General features: G+C 30.5%; 1 protein-coding gene across 1 annotated transcript in view; it reads left to right on the top strand.

Moving 5' to 3' along the window:
- Nucleotides 1-25,402, top strand: part of LOC129988990 (protein spire homolog 1-like) — a 175,323-nt gene that overhangs the window by 102,930 nt on the left and 46,991 nt on the right. Inside the window, exon 2 of the mRNA XM_056097290.1 lies at nucleotides 23,136-23,173. Within this exon, the coding sequence (XP_055953265.1) occupies nucleotides 23,136-23,173 (38 nt within the window). The remainder of the gene's footprint in view (nucleotides 1-23,135; nucleotides 23,174-25,402) is intronic.

Genomic DNA, 25,402 nt, shown 5'->3' with positions numbered 1-25,402 from the left:
TATTAATTCTTCAAAATTGAAAAACCAATAATAGTAATAATCATATATGAATCGTTGCACAATTTGAGATTATTGTATCTTAATATTGTAAATAATTCTAGATATGGCAATATTTCATTTAATATCATGAATGAAGGTTCAGTTATATACGTATATGATATGCATATTTTCACTTAAATATCTAATAAACGCCAGACAGTGCTCTTATAGTAATTAGTATTTAAATTTTCTCTATTAAAAGGCTTTGACGACCAACTTGTTCTTCCAGATTATTGACTTTTTTAACTGTTAAATGGTTAGCATGGAATGCATTTTTTTTTTTTTTTTTTTTAAATTTTCGTCTTGTTGTTTGATGCGACTGAAAAACGGGAATTCGATTGAATGAGTTTCCTGCAAATTAAAAACTGCATATACAGTAGACTCCCGATTATCCGCGCCTGCCGCACTAAGTTTTTTTTTTTTTTTTTTTTTTGCTTCCAAGCAAAGAGAAAATGCTTCCAAAGCAAGAAGCAAACACAAATGACTGATTTCTTCAAAAAGGTGTCGTTTTACAGTTATGCTTTTGTAATTACATAATATATTACAGTATTAAAACAGTACATATGTATTAATTTTTCTGTGTATCCTTGACGCCTCTCGTAAGTGTAAAGCACTTTTCTGTTTTCATTAACAAAATGCATTTTATGTTAGTTTTGAGTGATATACTAAAATATTAAGCGTTAGTTAAACATTTCCTGCTGTTTATTTTACGTTTTATTGTACATAAAACTATTTTTCAAAGTTGGAATGATTGTTTTCTCTTTTGCTATACACGTTTTTAGCTTTTTTCGGATTATCCGCGATTTTTGTTATCAGCGGCGGCCGCGCCATCCAATTCCGCGGATAATCGGGAGTGTACTGTATTACGAAATAAAAGCGGAAGTAAAATTTCTACTACGGAGTTAATGATTGGCAATAGCTCGCAATTGAATATTTTGAAGGACAAGTTTGAATTCCATTAAAATATTTTAAAATATTACTACAAATGGTATGTCAAATTGAATTTCAAACTTTTATTAAAATAAAGGATAGCCTTGTGCAAAAATAAAATTGATATCAAATGGTAATTTTTTTTTAATCTTAAGATAATAAATACACTTGTAGGATCATTTTTCGAAGATATGAGCATCAATTTCTATAAAAAAATCATACCGATTCCCATATGGCGACGGTTAAGCCTATTTTTGCACTCTATTAAACTTGTTTGAAGCCTATTTCTTTAATTCTTTTATATCTCCTTTAGGTTGCTAAATGTAGTTTTTGTTGATAAGGTGAACCTTCTCCAGAAGATTTCTAAATTTCGCGGCTTCATTATTCCGCTAAGTTATTGAATGAGCTGTAAAAACGTTTAATGAAATAATTTGAAATATTCATACGATGGTATATATATATATATATATATATATATAATATATAATTAGATCTTGATGAATGTATGCATATGAAAATTTAAGAAATATATTTATATAAGGCATTTAGGAAAGTAAAAAAGGAAAGTAATAATTTCTTGTTAAAAGTATTTTGGTAAAACACTTTAGTATCTATTGAAGAAAAGAAAAGAATTCTTTTTAAATTGTTCTTGTAAACACATTGGTAGAGAATGCAGCTCTTTATGTCAATATTCTTTACTTGGTTCTCTATACAGTTATTTTTTTAATTTTGTATAATTTTTAAATAAAAATTCAAAACTACAAGATTCCTTTAATTCTGCTCCTTTCATGGTATATCAGTATTTCAGAAAAATAAGTAATATGTACATTTTTTTTTCACTTGATAAATTGATTGAATTCTAATATTGGAACTGTAGAGAATTTCTTCTTTATATTATTTTTTGTTATCAAATAGTTTCAAAAATTATATCCAGATTTCTTTAAATCACAGCATAATGGTTTATGCCTTTCTGAGATGAATAGTTTAGCAATAGAGAGATTAATACGTGTTTATATGATACTAGCCGCCTTTGGCGACCAGCTGGTTCGCCAATCTTAATGCACGTTAAAATTTTAATAATTATATATTTTATGGAACTCCCATTTTAATTGCTTCTTCATTAAAATATTTTAAAACTTCAAATTTTAATAGTCATATAATTCACTCATATTATTATAAAGGCCTTCAGCCATAACGTAATATGTATCTCTCTAATTTTCTGTTAGCTCCCGTAGAATTTATGCTTTGAATTAAAGTGGAAATGATTAAACTGCAATAAATATAATAATATTTTTTTTACTGAAACAAAGCATTTTTTTTTTAAATATGAGTACTGAAAACAGAGTCGCTGAGTATTTAAACCTTATGGCCACTAAAGAATATTTTTCTTAATTTATATAATATCTCAAGAAGTTTTCAACAAAATTTTCTCAGATTCATCATAAACAGATCGTTTAATTAACAATGTTTAGTTTCAAATGCATCAAACACTAAAAAAATAAACAGAATCGTTTGAAATAATCTGTCGGAAACATATTAAACCATCAAAACCAAATCCGCATCCGTTGAAAATATTTGTCAACAATAAGAAAACAGTGCGCATGCGTGAATTTTCAACGCCAATTATGCTAAAGCAAATGCGCGAATTTTCTACTCCAGTTTGGGTAACGCTATGCAGATTAGAAATTTTTAATTTCCTTTATTTTGTTTTATTTTAATTCGAAAGTACTTCAGAATGAATCTGAAAGATCGATTCATTAACAATGTTTAATTTTAAATGCATCAATCATTAAGAAAATAAATAGAATCGTTTCAAATAATCAACCGAAAAATCTTAAGCCTAGCGTCATGACTGTTGGGAAAAAAACTGAAGCCGTACTCATTGGGCGATGGGAAAAATGAAAAGATTTTTTTGGCGGGAAAGTTAGTTTTTAATTAATAATTAAAATTCTAATTAAAAATTCAAAAAAGGGGCTATCCTATCTTTTAAGTTAGATCAAACTGCATACGGTGTGCAAATTTGATTAAAGTCGGTTAAGTAGTTTAGGAGTCCATCGCGGACAAACAACGTGACACGTAATTTATATATATTAAGATAAGATTGGCGGTGGGGAAAAATGAAACGATTTTTTTGGCGGGAAAGTTAGTTTTTAATTAATAATTAAAATTCTAATTAAAAATTCAAAAAAAGGGCTCCCCTATCTTTTAAGTTAGATCAAACTGCATACGGTGTGCAAATTTGATTAAAATCGGTTAAGTAGTTTAGGAGTCCATCGCGGACAAACAACGTGACACGTAATTTATATATATTAAGATATGCCAAATACAACTCGCCAAAAAGATTTAAAATTTTTTTTCCATATCTTAGAGTTGGGGAAACCTTAAGTCACAGTAGCTTGAAACAACTTACATTTAAAATGACTTATGTTGATCTATCAAATAAACCTAATATGTGCTTTTCTAATTACCCTTAATCTCACCATGATTTGGGTGAGTTTCTTTCCAAAACCTTTCAGCTTTTAAAAAAATATTGGTTTTTATAATCTTATATAAACATTAGCCACGCTTTCTAGTGCTGTCCTTACCTTACATGATTGTTGCACTTTTTTCATGACTGGTAAATTTTCATACTTTTAGACGCTTGAATTTCATAGACATCCAATGTTTCGATTTTATTATAAATTGATACAAATAATTTAATACCATGAATATGGCGCAGTGTAACAAAAATGGGTTTTGTGCCGTAAAACACAGACTAAATCTAACCCTCCTTAAAGTTTATTCGGGTTTAATGGGGCAAGAGCCAAAGGTAGGCTATACTGCGCCAATCGTATGGTTTGAGATGATATCACGTGGGAAATTTAAAATTACACTAAAGATCAAATCAGTAAAACAGCAACAATCAAAACATGAGAGACAAGTTAAGCAAAACAAGTTTTAATCTATATAAAATGATAAAATCCAATAGCTTTTAAAAAGTTAAAAATATACAGATGGGAAGGTTCTCCCACTAATTCTCGTATGTTAAGTGAAGTTGAGTTAAAATATTTAATGCGATGAGAATTAAAATTGGGGCACTCAGCTAGGATATGCGCAACAGTAAAATCAACATTACATGATAGGCATCTGGCCGCTCTCTCACCAAATAATAGATATTTGTGAGTGAAACGAGTATGACCGATGCGAAGTCGAGTCAGTTTCACGTCGGCTGTTCTTATGGAAACAATGGGCCACAAATGAATATGCGGTTTAATGAAATGTAGCTTATTATGGGTCTCCATATCCCAAGACTCCTGCCAGAGGGAATGGATATAATGAATAATTCTAAGTTTTTGAATCCCGATATGGAATTGATGTCTGCCATAAACTAGAAGCTGCTTTGGCAGCGCAATCAGCGTCATCATTGCCCAAAATTCCAACGTGTCCAGGAACCCAGCAGAATAAAACTAAAAAGTCCCTGGCCTGGAGTGTTTGCAAGCAACATAAAATATCTACTGCCACAGAATGCATCAGTTTACCAGGGTGGGATAATATCTCCAAAGCACTCGTCTGTATATAAAATATATTTACGCCCATCATCTCTAACCCTCCTTAAAGATTAGAGATGCCTCTTTTAATTTTACTGCAATGAAATTTTAACCATAACGTGTACAGAATTTTCAACCACTTGTAGATCTTTAATATTATTGAAAAATATTCAATGCGATCTTAGTTTATTCCTTGAAACCTGTAACGGGCTGACTCATAATTGCTCAGGCCCTCATTATATTCTTCTGTACTAGGAAATGCCTCTTCTCCATTTCCCAGCTATTATTATCCCACTTAAATATTAAACTATTCCAAGGGGGAAGCAAAAGAGTTCTTTGAGCGCAGGTGTGTTGGGTGAAAAACGACCCAAATCATCCATCCACTTTCATTATCAACCTCCCTCAGAGCTATGCCCATGTCACTGCTCTGGAGTCGGATTGAAGAACCATTACCAATGTCATGTTTTTATGATTCCGATGCCCTACTTGTTGAGAATAATGCCTGCCTGCTAAAAAGAACAAGACTGCCATTGTGTATCATTTATTAGGATTCTTAATAACCGATAATGAACTACTACGGAGATGGGTAGGGACTCATAAAAGTGATCAAATGAGGTCAAGTTTGGGGTGCGCGGGGAAATCTTCCTCGTTTGCCTTTCCTTATTTCTCAGATATCATGGTGTTTTTAGAGTGTCCAAATGATAAAAAGAAAAAAGATTTCCAACTGTGTCGATTCCGTGTTTTCTGTGAATCGTTATCGGCGGTTCCAAAAATAAGTTTGCTTTATCATACAAGAAGAGATGGTTTCACTCTTTTAGAGTTTCATTTCTGTCATTTCGTATCTGTCGTACTCATGTCTCGTCTCTGTAATTCTAATTGAATTTCGTCCTCCGAATTTTCAGAGAACTCTGAATTTTCCATCTTTCCGATTAAACCTGATAATGTATATATGTATGAAAAAGTCCGGATACTTAATTTGATGATTAAATAACGAAAAATGTTTTGCTACTTACGAGATTATAAATTTAATATTATGCGATAAATCGTATAAACTCGCTACGTTTTTTTGTATCAATTTATCATAGTGTTTTAGCATAAACACTACGATAAATATCCATAGATGATAAATATTCATCCAAAATATCCATAGCCGTTTTATCCGGCACCTTCGAAGCGAATCTATAAAATAGTAAAAGATGTATTTTTATCGCAGTGCCCTATATCATTAATTATTTTTTGCACTATTTTTCACTTTTCTTTCCAATGATTTTTTTTTTCTGAATTTTAGTTAATATTATAAAATATTTCATAAATTTTTTATTTTTATTTTAAAGGTTAATTTTTATATTAAATGAATCTTCTTTTATTTGTTTAATTGCTCTTGTTTTTTACAAGATTGTTTGTTTGTTTTTGCTAATTAAAATTTTTAATAACCGAAGAACTATATTTCGCAATATTGCACTTATCTTACAAGTTAAGAATAATTGATTTGAAGTGTTTTTACGCCTAAAAGGAAAATAATTTTTTTTTTTTCTTTTGTCGCTTAATCACTTTTTTTTTCTTTAAAAATGTTTATTGCAATAAACTGTTCCATTAATTCCCCTCCTCGACCCTCTCTTTTTGATCCAGAAGTTGTACAATGCATGATAATTAAATTTTGAAATTTCAAAATATCAATCTTAAACAGATAAAATTCTGCTGGGAACATATTGTTATTTGCAGAAATTAAACTAGATTAAATGCGCAAAAGTATTTTCTGAATAATTCTTAGTTATCTCAGTTTAAAATTCAAATAAATCATACTTTTATTCAATGATAAATATCCGTTACTTGGTGTTAAACCATTTGATGAGTTGAAATTCTTATTCCCGCCTTTTTGAAGTTGGTTAACGCTAATAATTTTACATTTTAAGGCAAGATTTACCATTTTAAGGATTTAAAATTACTACAGATTTCTAAAAAAGCTCGGATTCAAGTTTTTTAAGTTAGCTTCTATATGTACTTTCAGAAAATATATGTAAAATATTTCTTCAAGCTTGTATCTGTTTATTTGTCTAGATACTTCCCTTTCAGAACATTACGGAAATGGGATCGTGCATTTTTCTCTTATAATTTTATATCGATATTTAGCTATTAGCTTCTTTTGTGTCATGAGAAACGCATCATCCTTTTTGGATCATAAAAGATTATATTTGCGTGCATAGCACTTCCCGCTAATGATGATTTTCTTCTGCTCTGTCTATAATTTATTTTCATCTTGGCTATCTTCTTCTTCCACAATGTACTTTTAGAGGAACTTGTGTGTGGTCTGTGCATTTTGGCAATTTTATCTGATCTAAATAAGGTTTTTTTATGCATTGTTTTGTATTTTAACTTCTATTGTGAAAAGACTTTCTTCCTTGATGAAATGGCTTTTACAGCATTGTACTTTTCCATATCGAGGATATTTCTTCTTCTTTGAGCTCAAATCGCGCAACTTAAATCAATTGTGAAAACATGTTCCATATTGTACTGTAGGTTATTCTAATATGAAAAATACTATGAAAATTCAAACATCAAATTTACTGGGGAAATTCGAATACTAGATATTATATGAATCAAAAATATTATTCTAATTCTATCGTCTAGAACTTCTACGTAAAGACGTCTCTTGTAACCAAAAGTAATTTTGGCGATATTCGAATAGCATTAAATACTCGAAAAATGTCTATAAATGCATTACAAGAGATAATTTAGCAATGTTTTTTTCTCCATAATTTTGATATTTTACATCCATTTTTTATGAAATTATAATAATAAATGCCCGCTTTTTGGCAACTAACCCGCCATATTAGACCTTTGAATGCTAATTTACGTGAAAAAAAAAATTTGTGTTTGAAATAGATTTAATTTACTGATACATAATGTAGTATAAAGGCAGTAGATTTTGTAAGTTTCAATGACATATTAAATTCGTCTTTGTAAATTAGACAGAACAAGCACATGACGAGTCTCAGCTACCAAATGTTCGCAAGCGATTAATAACATTAATTTAGTGACATCAACCAAATTTAATGAATCACATCTTATTACTAGTAATGTCTCCTCAAAGTTCAAAAATTAATTGCCGCAATTACTCTAACTATTGAGGCTGGAAACTCTCCCAAAATTTTATTTTGTGATATTTCTCGGAAATGGAAAACGGATGAGGACACGTAATCATTTTTGACGTTTCCAAACGTCATGAGCGTTCATATGAAATAAAAATTTTCGAAACCAGTGCATGGGGATGGATGGGGAACTCTGTCGCGGTTTTCCTTCATAAAAGATGTTTAGAGAAATAGTTTTTTAAAGATTTCTCTCGAAAATAAAATTTAAAAAATGGGAACTGATGTTTATTAGTGATATATCCAGAGATCATAAACTTTCATATTAAACAAAAATTAGTGAAATCGGTCAGAGATTGCTGGTTTTTTAAATATTATACAGGATTATGATATAATATTATACAGGATTATTATATATGATTATACAGGGTGCAGCAGAAAAACCCGGACAAACAATTTTTAACATAACTTTATTAAAAATAAATAAATTAACAAAATATAAAAATAATAAGAAGAATAGATTTTTATTAATAAATAAATTTAATTGGTTTCAAAGTGGCCGCCTTTTGAAACGATGCAGATTCGCAAACATTTATTTAAATTTTCAGCAATGGGCCACAAGTCTTCTGCCTTTAATCTATCCCATTCCCGCCCAAGCGATTGCTTTCGAAAATGAAACCTTTTATGTGGTTTAGTGCAAACCGTAGACTCTAAAATGGATCACGCAGTCTAATCCATAGGATTGAGATTAGGCGAATGTGCCCACTTTCGAGATGGTATCAAATCTGAAAAATGCGCCTTGCACCACTCTTGTGTCTTTTTGGCCTTGTGAACTGGTGCAGAGTCTTATTGAAAGGTCTAGTTTACATTGCCGAAGTGCATTTTGGCCCACAAAAATACAACAGCTTCTAGAATTTTAAAATTATTTTAACGCCCTCATCCACAAAAACCAGAGGTGTTTGGCCTCTTCCGCAAATTCCACCCTAGATCAGGACCGACTTTGGATTTTTTGCGATGTTCGACAATTGCTGAAGTGCTTGGAGTGTCTACAGACTAGATCCTATAGTTTTAGGTGTTATGAGCTTTTGGACGGTAAAGAGCTTCTCATTAGTGAAAAGGAATCTCTCCCAGCGCTGACTTGCGGCCCGTCTCAGAAGTTTTTGGCATCTTTGGATCCGCAAGAGTTTGTTTTCTTCAGTGAGAATCTGAATTTTTTGGAATTTGCAAGGCTTCAGTCTAAGCTCTGTTTTTGCCATTTGTCGCTCTGATCGGTCACTTATTCGTATCTCAAGAGCGATCTTCCTCATGGAAACCCTCGGATTTCATCGAACTCACTTTTTGACGGCCTTACAGTTATTGAAAATTATTTACAGTTATTTCATCCGCTTCCTGGACTTCAATCATCATTGCTGAGCTCTTTGAAATGCATTGCACTGTTTGAGACACTGTTTGTCAAAGCACACTAAGCATTCGCACTGTCGTTTTCCTTGCTGAAACAACTCTAAAATTGCATATATTTTGCTTGGCATAATAAAAAAATAGCCAAAAAATAATACATAGATCCAGATATATATTATAAAATACTTTATCATTGAAGTGGTAGACAATAAGAAATGAACACAAATTAAAAATAAATTAGTTAATTTCTATTCTATGATGCCATAACTTTGTCCAAGAGTTTTTGCCGCACCCTGTAATAAAAAAAAAACATTTGTGCCAATATAAAATTTAAAAAAAAAACCCTATTCATTCAATGATATCAGTTTAATATTACTATACTTTTCCCCCGCTGATTAATTGTAATATGAACTCACGGTGTTTTGCTCGTAAATAAATATATGTAATATTTTTTCGGACATAGTGAGTGAATGTACATAAACATAATTACTAAAAATATATATGACATATTTTTATTGAATATTAAGATCGATATGTTTAAAAGCATGGCTCACTTTTGTGTTTAATTTCATATCATTGTTATATAAATCGAATAAGTGTGTCAGAAAAGTACCTCTTCCCATTGACAGGTTTTTTGTCCAAACTTTATGCAGACTTATTGTTTTGATATGAGGCTATTTGCCAAATTTCATCTATTTTCCTCAAGGTATATTTTGAGTTATTGTATTAAAATATATATACGCGATTGAAGAATGGCATAATTTCAAAATTGTTTTTTTTTTCCGACTCGTAGATGTTAAAAAAATTTAGGAATTTATTAAAATTTTGATATCGAATTTTTCGAGAATTCCGATTTTTTCTCTCCAATATATTCCGTCTTCTGTTATCTATATAATATTGATCTCTATCCTCATATAATCTATATTTACAATTTCACATGTATATCTGGATATTATAAGAGACGTATAAATAAACTGTAATCGTCGTGCAAATGTTTAAAATAGAAGTAAAAATTTCATCTGTTATTTGTTTATGATTTGAATATGAATAAAGCGCTTCCAAAGTTCGCTTTGTTCTATGAACATGTAATTATATCTAATATCGTTGAATTTCCTTGATAAATTTTAAAATAAAAATGAATCTCCTTTAGTTTATTTTAAATCTTGATATACGCTACAAAAATGACTAAACTTTATTTTAACTTTTAAAACTAAAACGGAGCTGATGCAAGCAACGTACAAAGTAGAAGTACTTTAATTTCATTTGACTCAGCAATAAAGCTATGACCTGTTACTATTTCATAGCTCTTAGGTTAAATTGCGTATTGAGTAGAATTTTTTGTGATTGTTTTCTTACATGAAAATTTATTTACATTTTATTTTGTTTGTAGGTTTAATTTTTTAAAACTTTTTTTAAATCAATGACAAGTTATCTAGATAAAGAACTTCTTATTTATATTGCTTAGAATTTTCAAATCTTGTCTTTCTATTTGCAGCAAATCGATTGCCTTTATGGAAAATATCGATTTCAGTTCTGACGTCAACAGCTCTTTTTCTTGCTTTAGTGTTTTATATTACGTATTTGGCCAGAACGTCTGCAATCTTTTTATTGAAATGGCGGTGAAAACTATGCCTATAGGCTTAACGGCTGATATATTAGTTTTCGTCTCATCCGAGTTGAAGCTTACACGTATGAAGCAGAGGTACTTTGATGGTGTAAAAACTAGTTGTTTTACTGCAAAGTAGATTATACTTTGCTCTTAATACAGAATAATTTATTACTGAATCTTCACAGCATTTATAGATTCTTAGAACAGACTGAATGATCTTTTTGTATTTTTTTTTTTCATGGTTTCTTTTAAATATTTTTTGAAATAAAAAATAAGCACCTGAAAATAGAAGAATATTATTATATTCAACTGTGAAATAAGCTTTTCATTGGTTAATTAAAAGTTAAATAATTGGGTTTTAAAAACAATTACTTTGCTACTTTTTCCATTAGCCCAAAAATTGATATTTAGACTAAATTCGCATCTTTTCGCCAGTTTATCTGTTCTTAATATGTGCTTTCATTGCTCAGTACAGTAAATTTTTGGCATTTAATTATGAGTATTTGTATTTTATTTTTGCCTAATATTTTATTAATTGCAATACGTTCAATGACAAACAAAAAAATTTTAAAAAATTTAATGTGTTTTAACGCAATAATAAATTAAGTTCTTTGTAGTATAGAAACTATTTTATCCTTGATGAAGTCATCTGAACTTATTTGTTAATTGATAACAGATGTTAACTATAATAATCAAAACCAACTTGGAAATCTAAGTCTCACCTTATCATTTCTCTCAAATAGTATTTAAATTTTTCAAAATAGGTCCATATGCGCCATCACTAATCATTTCATGGGCTTTTCGCCTGAGATATCCACTTAAGTTCTTTTATTATATTGCTCAGAAGCCTAATTATTTAATATATTGATATGTTTTTCTTTACACCCAATAAAACTCTTCTTCAAGAACTTAAGATGAGAACCATAGGAAAATTACTGACCGCATTACTGATGGTCTAATACTTATTTCATTTCTTGACAATGTTGCACTTATTTAAACTCTCCAATGATCTGAGAATCAGAAATTATTATTAACTTTATATATCCTGTGATGTCGATCTTCTGGAATTGCTCCACCTTATTTATAATTAATTTAGACGCAAATTACTTACCTTAAATTGTTACAATCTCTGACTACAGTATAGTACTAATACAGGCTGTACTATTCAGACTATAGGGGCAGTATTAATTGTACAATCGACTGATGGATCATGGATTAGGAAACCACCAAAAATCTATCATGCTTGTCATATATTTTAAATCTGCATTAGTATAAGGTGTATTCTTATGATATGTTGAGAAGATTCGGAGGGTATTCTGCTGGTTCTCGTTTGTTCTCGTATAGCTAAAGGAGAAAATTTGAAATCAGTCTCTAGTAACTCTCTTGTAGTTTCAAAAGGAGACCTTACTCCGAAGAATCTATCATTGGACTACAACTGGAACTCGCTGTACTCAAAGATTGTTTGTTGTAAAAAGTTACTGCCATATTTGTATGACGTTACCAAAATGTTTTGTATTGAAATATGAAGATCGATATTTTCATATTAGATACCCTCATCAATTTGATTGCAATTCAAATTATTTTTTGGTGTACAGATGTTATGTCATTATTTCAAGAACGGTATCATATTCTCATGTGGAAATAGATCTAAGAAACGATCTGATAAATTTCCTTTCTCTATAAACATTTCTCTCTATAAATCTAACGGAATTTTTTTATATTATTTTCTAATAATTATTTTATATTATTTAGTAGAAAGATAAACTTACTATTTATATCGTATTATTTATATATATTTTTTTATTTTATGTTACTTTTTTATTATTACCTGTTAATATATTGAGTAAAACAATTAAAAAGTAGGAATTCCTTAAAAGAAAGACAAAAATGATAAAAATCGAAATGGTTCAAATCCGTTTGAGTTTGTTGCTTCACTTTCCCTTCATAAATACTGTTATATAACCTATAAAAAAATACCGTTAATCAGTTAAAAAGCCCATATCTATCTGGACCAACTGTTACTTATAAGTGTTATCAAAACAAGTTTTACGAGTACTTTATAGTTTCAATTTTGTTCGGGAAATTTATTGTAAGTCCACCTCATGTTGCCATTTTCCTTCTTTTCTGTCCTACTTGGGAAATATTTTATGATATCGATCTTAATCCTGCGTGACAGGATTAGATTCTTCTTTTCAATCATCTGTGTCATAGCGGCCCGTCCCTGTCATTCTTTGCCAGGTATCGGTGCAGATTCACTGTGAAGAGGTGTCGATTTCCCAACAAGGGTTGGCTTATCCGCTTCGTAAACAAAAACTTCTGTTTCTTTATTTCGTTAATTTTTTTTCTTCTGTACCTGACTGATTCTCAAAAGTCCGGCCTAGTTTTTAGACAGCTTTAACAAATCGGTAACAGATGGAGGTTAATTGCATTTAGTCTATCGGGAATTAGATAGATACTGTTCCATTACATACAAAGATTATAAATTTGAAGCACGCGTAGATATCTAATTTGTCCTGTGATTGCCTATATCTTTTAAAATTTTTCAAGAAAAACGTGTGGAATTCGCGTTTCTTATGTTAAGCTATTTTTGGAAAAGGAATTGAAAGAGTTGTGTAACCTTCTGACTTATTTTGGCAGTAGGAATCCACCCACCTCATCAGTTGCCAGGATCTTGAGTGAAGAAAGTGATCTTTGACTTCTGATGCGTCCAGTGTGACCGCTTTTTGTCTTGTTTTATCTATTGCACTATTATTTTCACTTGGTGCTAACAAAAGAAATCCGTTTGCGTGGATATTGTCCTTTGACCAATATAAATTCAGTGATGTAATGAAGATTCTATAAATATAAGCATGTTTGTTGCAATACTAGATCAATTAACATTCTTTCCAGTTTGGAGAAATAGTTATTTGGTATTTTGCGTGCTTTCACTTTTTTGGTAAACAGCATTCATTCGAGTGTTATTTTTACGAGCCTCGAATGTAGCTTCATCAAGAGTTGAATTTTTCTTTTATTCCTCAAGATTAAATATTCAATTCCTTTTACGAATAAGCAATGGACTACTTCTTTATTGGTCTTGCTTATTAAGAGAAAACTTTTTTGTCATTCCACCTTTTTTTGTTGTTGTTGTTGGAGCCATTTACAGAATTTCTCTTTCAAGTCAACTCAATATTTTAAATATTTTGTTTTTGTTTTGAGAAATACTTAAACTTAATTCTGAGACTTAAAATGTGATTTATGTTACGCTTTAACTGCATGTATTAATATATGAAAATTTTTACGTTTTTATTCTAATTGTAATGTAAATGTTGTTTTAAGAAATTTCTTGGTATTTTTAGAAAAAAAAAATGGTTTTTATACTTAAACGGTAATGTGCAATATCCTCTGCCTTAAATTATCTGAATGGTTGGAAGCTTTCAGCATTGCAGTTTAAGAATTTTATTTTAATAAAAGGAATCAATATGATTTCAGACATTTGTGGATGTTTCAATCCGACATTTTGCATTTAGTGTCTTAACTTGAATTTCATTGCATCTGAAGAGCATATTAATTTTTCTTAATACTAATAGTGCAGATTTTGAGTATAAATATATTTAAGGTATCAACAAAGTTAATTAATTCTTTTGATCAGCTTAAAATAATAATAATAAAATAATGGATCAACTATCTCAGATACTTGTCTTGGTATGTATTTAAATATAACTGCCATCCATGTTGTGGCATTTACAATAACGAGGCAATATATTCTATATATCCGTATCGACGAACGATTCCGCGTGTGATGGTAACAAAATTTAAAAGCTTGATTCACAGCTCTTGCTTGTTGTCATCCTGGGACCTCATGTCAGAAAAAAAAAAAAGATCTTAATTGCATAAAAGAGATGAAAATAATAATAATAAAGGATGAGATCTAGGCTGTAAGAGAAAATGAAGGATTATTTTCCATTCAAAGTCTGTAATGAGTCGTTCCTTTGCAGCCACCGTATAGATTTGAGCATTGACATGTTGGAAACAATACGACGACTCAACAAAGCATGTTGCTTATTTTGAATTGTATGGCACATTCCGCAATATATGTTGGTGGCAGTGGTTGAAAAATAATTCATTATTCAAATCATTGCATTGAAATCCGTTTGACTAATCTCACTTCACATATCGAGAGCGTTTTTTAAACATTATTATTGTAATTTGTTACGGAACATCTGCACTGATTTCTTCATTAACAATAAAGTCGAACGTATGGTTCGAACTAAAACTAATCGTTGGGCATGCGCGTTCTTGCAACTGCAGTATGGTTGCTTGGTAAATTGGTAATAGAACTTACGCTCTGGATAACCCATGTCGTAACAATGTTTTCCACTTCGGGATTTCCCCACCATAAAGGATTCCTAAAGTTAATTTTCATTCATACGTTGATTACTGAATGCCGTTTATGAAATCTAAATGAAATTTTTTTTCTTACATTTTTACATTTTATTATAGATATATAATTTTTATTATAAAAATTGTGCTGTAGTTTCAATGCAAATAACGCATATATTGCTATAAACGCTAATACGCAAATAATGCGTACGATGTCAAAAATTTGAAAACAATTCTTTTCTTAGTATTTTTCCTAGATATAATATTTGAAATATATAATATTATTGATTTAGAAACTGATTTTATATTCAAATTCAGTATTATCAAATTGAAACTGCAGACACACGAGTTGCATTGTTTATTCATCTTTTTAAAGCAATATTTATTAAAAGTTTTGAATTATCTAGCTTTATATGCTGTTTATTTTTTACTTTCGTTTGTTTTTATTGAATACAAATGATTGGCGCTTCTCTACATTTTTAAATTCCTATGAATTCGAAAAGACGAAAAGACTCTGTTAGCCTCTTTTTCCAAGTACGTGCGAACACATCTGAAAAATCCCGATAACTAGGTGGATTAAATCTGGTGCTATGATTTTTGAATCGAAATAGTAGATTTGTATCAAATTTTAGATCTTGAAGTCTACGGCAAGAAAGGCTTTTTTTTTTAAATATATACTTCCCCTAGCCCCTGTTTTGGAAAGTCATAAAATGCCTTTCGTAATAAAAGTTCTTAACATGAGCATTGCCATTTATTTGAATAAAAATATATAAATTTCTAATTATTGCATAAAAATTCATGTCACCAGTTATGTAAATGAAAATATTAAACGGCTTTATGTCCTTACTATATATGTAGCAATGAAGAATGTCTATATGGTCTGTAGTGGATACATTATTTATAGTGGAGAATATTTTTCAGCTTATCGGAATAAATAGTAATTATTAAATCGATAATTATTTTGAATTTTAATGTGATATAAAAACATCATTTTACTTAATTATAATCTCCAAAAATTTTCACTGGAAAGCATTAAGATTACCAGTTTAAAAAATATGATTTGCAATCAAAGGAAAAAATGATTTTAGATGCTTTTATAAAGTATTTTTTTTTTATTATTATTGGTTTGGTTGCATAACATTTAGATGCAAATATTTTTGAGAAAAGTTTTTAGTTACCTCTTTTTGTAAAAGTATATCAGAAATCCAAGAACAGAACACTTGAAAGTTTAAATCAGGATGGTAACTTCGTAATATGACTATTTTTCTGACAATCTTCAAAAGAACTTGAAGAACGTAGCTCCCACAGCAAACAGTAGTTATTAGTTAAAAATAGAAATTAGAAATCTTAATTAGAGTTATTTTAATTTTTAAAAAAAAAAAATTCTTTCTTTTTTTGTGTTTTTTCTGCATCAAAACTTACCCGATGATGTAAAAATGAAATTGAAAAATTGATGGTAAAATAATTCAATAAATAAAACTTTAAGTAACATAAAAAGCAAAGTTGTATTGAATACTCTTGAAACTTCTGCATCTTCATGAATGTTACTTCAGATCAAAAGACGGAAGTCAAGTTATTTTAATTACTGATATAAATCGCCTTTATTTTGACCCACCGGGTCTTTCATAACGTTACCTTTTCACCCAAGCCTTGAAAACTGTTTATCACATTTCATAAACTGACACCTGAATTGAAAGTAATTGGTTCTCACATTTTGTTCTTATGCGATGCGTCTGAAAGATAATAACTTTTGATTCAAGAACACGCTGAACAAAGTTTGACTTGTAATTACCTTGGGAGCATGAGAAATCATGCGACAGTTGATAATATCTGTATACATTTAGCGACGGTAGAAAAAAAATAAAGTCATGCTTCATGGTACTGCCAACTTACATTCTACCGACTCTAAGTCTCTTTATGTAGATAGCAATAGAGGAGTCATTTCTAAGGGCCAATGAGCAGCTAAGGTCTGTAACCTTTTCATCTTTTTTTGGCGGAAAAACTTTCGCTTTAGTATTTAGTTTTCCAAAGATTTCATTTTACTTTTACTCTAATGGTGGGTAAAACAAAGCTCTGTGTGGCGCAGAGCTATTAATAAAAAACTATTTAATTTAAATGGAGAAAATTTATCCCTAGCGAGTAATTATGTGTTATACTAAGGTATCATAAAACGTGAAGCTGTTCTAATGAGTAATCAGTTAATTACGTTTAATGGATATATACATCAAAACAAAACTCTGTTTCGGGTTTTTTTTTCCTCCTTTTTTTTTTTTTGGAAATACACTTGACATCTGGAAATTACAATGAACTTGAAAGATCTGAATTTTTAATGTAATAAAAATGTCAGTTTTGGGATCATGATTGGTATTATCATATCAAAAAATTGCAAACATCTTTTATTTTCATATTTATCTCATGACCCAATATATTCCTACAAACGCTCTTTTAGATTTAAGTTGAGAGACCATAACATTCAGTAAAATTTTTGAGGCCATATGGGCAGTAAAATTGTGCATACAGATGTAAAACTGTTTATGCATTATATTTGGGATCATCGTCTTTTAATAAATTGTACCTACCTTTCAAGAATCTCCACAACGTATATTTATTTTAAGTCTTCATCAATGTTAAGTACCATTTCGATGAATGACAGCTAAAGTCGTCTTGTCATAAAATAACTACTAACCCTTATAACACGATACCGAGAAGATTTCTTTTGAGTTTTTCCAATCATGATCCCTAGATTTCAAAACATTTGACATATATTATGCCTCGTTTTACCCGTTATAATTATTATATATTTCAAGGTAAGTGAAAATCTGAGCTAAGTTTTCATGGATGAAATACTCAATTCAAAGTACGTTGGGAAAAGTTAGGGGAACGGATAAAATTTTCATTTCTCCGTAGATCTAACTACCAAAAACCGAAAACTGTTCAATCAGGCAAATTGTCACCTCAGCATATTTAACAAGTTTGATATGATGAGATTTGAATTTTTTTCAGTAACTGCAATTGTATAAATATTAGGGATTGAAAAACGATTTTCAACCCCTAACTTCGACTGCATTTTATTCTAAGGTTGTGAAGTTTGTTTGAAAAACTGTCATCATTTGCATTATCTTCCATCGTCTTCCATCCTTATTATTCCGATTCTTATGAAATCAAGAAATGAAAATAGCAACGGAATGAAGTTCCCTTTTTTAGAATCTTTACGAAAGAAAATCTACCTTTGTTTTTGGGTTTGTCGATTGGAATTTTATAAAACATTAACGTTTAAATTTTGCTTGATCATAAAAAAACCCATATCTACTTCCTGCTTCTCATCTCCAAGCATTGTTTTGATTTAATTTAAAGTTTACGTCCACTCATTCTATATTGTATTCTTAACGTTATTATCAATTATAAAATACTGTCTAGACTTCAAAAAAATTTAATGAAGCATTCTATCACGACATTGTCCTTGACCAACTCTTTGTGGCCTGCCATTGACTTTGAAAATCGTCAACGAATATTCCTTCTACATATGCTTTTTATCTATATAATCATTAGAACAATTATTTGGTCAATTAGTAGTGCATGGGCTCACTGAGCGTTTTTATGAGCTCCGTGGCTCTATTGTTTGTGGATGCGTTTGTTTATATCGCCCTTGTTGGTTTTAATAAATTATGTCATCAAGAATCGAAGTCATTTTTGGGTCACTTGATTAGAAAGGAAGTCTATTATCTCAAACTTGTATGTTCTCAAATAAGATCTGTTTACAAATAAATGCTCGTAATTTTCTAAAGCACTGATGCATAGAGTTTGACTAAATTTCTTGCCTTAAAAAGCTGACAGCATTTCATCATAATCGAATCTCTATTAAAATGTGTCCCAGTTCCGTATTTATTTACTTAAAAAAAAATATTCTTTTTGATTACATTTCCAATATTTGGTTTTTATATTTTTAAAAAATTATTTATTAATTATTTTAAAAAATTAATTAATTAACTTAATTAAGTGAGGATATTTTATTGTATAAATATTGAAATAGCATCCTTTTCAGGATTTTCAATTCAAATTTCATTGGTAGCGAAGTCTCGGCTTCAGAATCAGAAGATCAGTAGATTTATATTATGTTTGTTATGGGAGCCCAATTACCTCTCATTAATTGGTGTAAAGATTTGTATAATTGGAGGGCAGGTCTTTGTTTTCTAATAATAATTCAAATTGTTGTTCATTCCAAAATAGTTCTCGTGCAGTTTCAAATTAAACGTTAGTACAAAAAATTTATTTATTTCTCTTATAGCAGCATTTATTATGAGGACTATTGAATATCTTGCAGGTTTTAGGATTACCGAATCTATCACATACAATTTATTTAGAATTTAGTTATAAAAAATTTTTCATTGTTTTATTAACACTATAAACCACCTTTTTTATTATTTATTCTTTAATTTTTAAATGAATTGAGATTATTTTTTTTTTTTTACAAATTGTTTTTATTAAATATTTTGTGTCGAATTATAACACACCCATAATATAATAATATTCGTCTTATAAACAAGTCCTGTTATACATCAATAAATATGAGATTCTTTGTAAATTTGTGTTAATTAGGAAACTGGATAGGATTGAAAAAGGATCTAAAATTCTATCTATATTTTAATGGCATCCGTCATGAATTTCGTGCTGTCTTGCATTGCATTGTCTCCGATACTGTACAATGCCTAGTCTTTGAAGGCGGCTGTTTTCTTGATGGTAAGGTATCGACTTCGAAATCGTATGATCACGGCTATGAGATTCATATGTACAGTGTATGCTCATAAATGGGTCTGATACATTTTGAATCTGTCTGCCTTAGTCAAATTCGCTTCCTCTAGTAAATTTAGAAGTTAGCAAGCATGGTTTTGCCGATCATGCAAATAGTGCAGAAACGAAGGTGGGAGATATAGAGGGTATTCAGTCTGTATTCGGTCATTCGTCTTTCTCTGTCAAATGCGGTAACTTGCTTGAAAGAAAAACTTGAAAATCACAACATGCGAATTATTGTAGCTCAGATATGCGGGATACAGAAACCCAAACCAATCCATAGCGTATACACAGGTAATTATAACTTAAATATGCAACACACCAATCAAAAATTCAGTATTAATTCCTACAACCTTTGTTAACACAATGTTGCCCGGGAATGACATATGACGTCTATTGATAACTTTACGCTTTTTTAACCGGGAGCATCATATGACGTCCTCCGGTAAGCCTTTCGAAAAAATCGCCGACCACACGCGTTAGTTCTTACAAAAAACTCCGGTCAGCAATGTGTTAAACTATAATCAACGAAATTTCAACCACAACGAATATTGAAAACGCAAAAACAACAACAACTTGCGCTTTAAATATTCGTTGCTGCACGAATATTGAAAACGAAGCATATCCATCTATATATTTTTTTCGTGTGAACATTCCATCATTGAATGCAATATATATATATATATATATATATATATACACTTCTTTATTTGCACACTTCCCGTGCATTATTTGATATTGAAGATATTCTGAAAATTTTAAATGCTCTGATTTAAGGAGCTGAACGAAATTATATATATATATATATATATATATATATATATATATATATATATATATATATATATATAAAGGTGTTATAGGATGAAGGGCCGGCTGATATTAAACGGCACGATAGCACCTTTGCCTTTAGAATCGTCCTTGAAGTTTGTACTGCGAGGTTGCCAATTTTAATATCATTTTTATCTTTTGAGCATGCTTCAAAATCAGAATGTCCAACCTAATAATGTTTTTGTGTAGTTTCAAGAAGAAACGTTAAACTAATTTTATTCTTCCTATTTCTGTCCTATTCTATTACATTTTCCAACGCAAGTGAAATTCACTGACATGTCACGGAATATTAAAAGTTTGTGTTAAAAAAAGTTAATGTGGGAACTATTGTGTATTTGGAATAGAATTAACCCTGCAACTTGAACTACGCTAGTTCATATCATGTTACTTAATGTTTCCGTACTTTCATGAGTGTATATTTTGTGGCAGCGCTTGTCTCTAGCCGAAACCATAGATACATTTGTTCTTTCACAATACACCTCGCAACAGTTTTATGAACTCCTATTTTATTTAAATCTCCCCATCATAATTTTGTGCGTTCATTTAAGGCTTCATGTAATCTGCTTTCAACGCTTGATCCCATGGTTACGCTTAACATCTGCTTTTTAAGATGGATTTGTCAATGATGAACGTCCTATTGTTCGTGTAGCTTTCGCACAAAATCGGATTTTAATTCCGATTTCGTTGACTCATACTTAGTATCCATTTACGATTGTGTTCCCTCCCCTGATATTGAATCATTTCATTCCCTTTAGGGTTTCTTTGTGTTGGAATGATGGTGATTTAAAATTTCGCTTGTTTTTATAAGGACTTTACATAACGTTTTCATGTTTGTAAAGAGAGAATTTTATAATAGATTTTTCACCTCCTGATTTGTTTATAGTTTTGAAATTGTATACATTTTTATATTCTTCATGACAGATTTGAATTACCAGTTAATCAATTTATTAAATTAAATTTTGATATTATATGAGTAATCTTCTGGTAATAATTTTTGAAAAAAAATTTCAAAATTCTATAATATTTATAATAATAATTCAAAGACTAAATTGTTGTAAATAATTAAAAAATTTTAAAAATCTATTTTTTGTTAAACAGAAATTTGTTTTAAAAAATTTTATCTCTTTTTTTTCCGGAAATTTTGTTATGGTGTTAATGAAATTGGATTTCAAATGCATTTCTTATTAATTTGACGGATTTTCTTATTCTTAATTAGAATTTCCTAATTTCGTAATTTAAAAATGCTTGAGAAATGTACTATAAAACCTAATTTGTGGCATTTTTAAAAATTCAGTAACACCATTCATTGGAAGTACAACTAGAGGCTTATTTAAGCTGTGCATTTCTAGATTACTATGAAGTTCATACGGCATAGTAATGTTAAACGTAGTAATGTACATCTTTTTACCTTCTGTCAGGTGTATTCGATCTAATTGGCAGGCTTCCCATATTACATTAAACTGTTGTGTCTTTAATTATTTTACCCAACAAAAAGTTAGTCTCTCTTGTAATCTTCTTAAAGGTATATAAAAAAATGTTTCCCCTCTTCCAGTTCCAGTTTTGCTTCCTCTCTTTTATTTTATAAAGCACCAGTGAGTAACAAACAGTGAAAAAAACAACAATTGAAGACATTAAAGTTAAAAAGGCCTTAATGAAATGATTTAAATCAAGACGGCTTTCTGAAAAAAATTTTGCTTTTAAATACTTCAGACGCTGAAAGAATTTTGTATTATTAATGTTTTCACAATCGAAAAAATCAAAGTACACAATCTTGCTTTAAAGCGAAATGCTTAATTAAAAAAAAAAATCTGGAAAAATAATAAAACATGTTACAAATCATTAAACGAGGCTTATTCCTAATCTTTTCATTTGTGTATATCGAAGGTTCTCTCTAATCCTACACATATGGGACCGAACATTTATCTAATTGCAGAGAGTGTCTGGGTTATAGAGAATCCTATAGACATCTTTGAATTATATATTGATGCATTTCTCTAATATGGAACGTTTTAACAATATGTTAAGGAGAAAATACTGTGTTAAGGTATTGAGTAGGAGCAGAATCATGTACAGAAAATCTGTAGATTTTTTTAAGTTTTGACAGGAAAGAATGGTTTATCACCAAAGAACATACTCCAATAGGTGCGGTGCATGTTAAATCCGGCGGGACCAAACGTCCTCCCATTGGTTGTGTTGTGGAAGTTTGGAGAGGGGGTGCCAGCTCAGGTGTCATTCACGTCATCTGACCGTGGTTCAAAATTACGAGGTCCGTCCCAAAAAATAGCGCTAGTGTTGCTTGGAAACGAGACGTTAATATAACTAAACTAAACTAATCCAACAAGTGCGTCGAATTACTAGACGTGTCGGAATAGCGAGTATTGGATTAGAGAGTGTCTGTTGTATTTTTTTAAAATTATTATTATTATGTTAAGGAAAAGGAATTTTGTTATATAAAACGTTTTACTTCTGTCATTAATGATTGATAATACATGTAATGTAAAAATTGTGTTTTACATTTTTATTGTATTTATTATTGCTGTCTATACAATTCTTTTCTTTTATTTTCAGAAGCTGGAAAAAGGCAGTTGGCGACGTCCGAGTACCAGGTAAGAATATCTGTCTTATTTTATTTTATTCCGTCGTGTAATGTTTTTTATAGTACATATTGTTCGAAACTCGATGTTTGATTCTTTTTACTCTTTCCATAAACGAGATGTTATTGTTTGTACCTCCCTTTAATAATGAAACTTCTCACATTTCTTTAATTTTAGAAATATGAACTATATTTTTCGTTTCAGAATCCAGTGTCCATCCCTTCTCGACAAGTTTACTCCACAAATAGGTGATAGAGATTAAGAAAATCGTTTTTCCAATGTTCTTTGTTAGGCTCGTTTATCTTTTGACTACTCTTTTCTAATGTTTCTTTTTGAATCTTAATACTCTTTTGTAATATTTGTATATATTAATTAGTTTTAAAAAACTTTCGGTTTTCATCGCAGGATTCTTTTTATTTAAAATGTTAATAAGTCATAATTAATAAAACATTTTTGCTAAATAGGGCCGGAATCTGTATAAAAATTTATACTTCGTAATTTTTTCTGCTATACATTTATTGGCTCAAAGGGTATAAGGAGGTAATTTTTGAAGTCATTTCAAGTATTTTTTTCATTTGGAAGTATCTGTCTCTTAACCCTTTCGTGGCGGAACTTTCAGAAATGAATTGCGCCCTAGGCAGCCGTATGACGGTGGAACATCTACCGAGCGGACAACACGATACACGAGTCATTTTGAACGCGGTGTGCGGAGCTGATTTTGCTGATCATTTCCCTGGGCCGGCTGGCCAGCACGCCGATCCATCAATATTAATAATAATAATAATAACAATTTTACTAATCTTTTACAGTCTTAGATAATCTTTAACAATTTTTAATAATTTTCCTTTGTATGATATAATTTAAAGCAGAGTTCAATTCATAATCCAATGTTACAGTCTTTACATTCAAAGTGTTCAGGTTGGCTTTTTGTGTTAGCTGCAAATCACACATTTCCGCCGACCGTTCTGCCACCTTCCATTGTCGGGGCAAAATTTGTAGATAATTATATTTGATTATGCAAAAAAATCTCTGCACAACAAACGGGTGCTGCTATCGTGTTGAGAACAAACGACTTAATGGACATTATTGGGCAGTTACTGATAAAAAATTGTAGTAACCCCCCCCCCCATAAATTTATGGTGGTAATTTATCATTGTTTTAGTTTATTTGTTATTGTTGTTGTTTTCATTTAATTATTTGTTTATATTAATTTACAAAAAACTGTAAATAAAATAAAGGATAATTAACCCATGAAAAGAGATCCAGAACTGGTAAATCAACACCGCAACACACTAGAACGAAATAAAACAATTACCTATAAAAACATTTTAGAAACCTACTTCAGGATATAGTAGGATATGTCAAATGAACGGCGCCAAAAGGCGCTGTGCGTTCTGAGAGAGCAATTCTGCCTGAGCGCCTATAGGTGCTTTTCGCTCAGAGTGGGCATCTGTAGCTGAGCGATTAAAGGCGCTGTTCGCCGCGAAAGGGTTAATGGACCACGATTAGTGTGGACTTTTTAATTTATTTTGCTCTCTTATGTCACTTAAGTTAATAATTAATATATTTCACTAATAATTGAATCGTATACATATAATAGCTCCTGTTCATCATTATTTCCATACTATTCCTTTAAGGAATTTTTTGATTAACTTTGCTTTCCATATGCTGAGATTCATATCACCAATATTCAGAGTTCATATGACCATTATATTATTAACCCTTTGCGGTCGTATGTCTACTCTCAGCCACCAAAGCATTTTTACCGTTCCAGTATTCGTCATATCCTAATCTCTATTTAGGATATATCAGTTTACACTTTCTATGAAAGAACAGAAAAGGTTAAGGAACTTATTCACGAACTAATACGGTGCTTCTACCGCTTCGTAATAATGAAACCTAATATTTATAGAGACGCCTCTGACTCGCCATGAAAAATCAAGGGTGGAATTATTGACACCAAACGAATTATATTGGCGACACTTGTCATCGAAAACCAGGACTTCACAATGGGGACTGTTTTGAAAGATACCACACGATGGCGAATTTTAAACTATAATTTTTACAATGAAACATTGCATGAAAGCATTATTGTGTTTAAAATATCAAAGTTTACAAAATGATGAGAATGAGTAAATTGTGTTTTTCCTTCATAATCTTGCATACTATGTATTACTGCTCGCTCAACGGAAATTAATTCCAAACAGCACGGCACCTATGCCCAAATTTAATACGACCGCA

This window comes from Argiope bruennichi, chromosome 10 (assembly GCF_947563725.1).
Source record: "Argiope bruennichi chromosome 10, qqArgBrue1.1, whole genome shotgun sequence".
Taxonomy (NCBI): domain Eukaryota; kingdom Metazoa; phylum Arthropoda; class Arachnida; order Araneae; family Araneidae; genus Argiope; species Argiope bruennichi.
The sequence above is the reverse complement of the archived record's forward strand: the minus strand, read 5'-3'. Positions and strand labels throughout refer to the sequence as shown.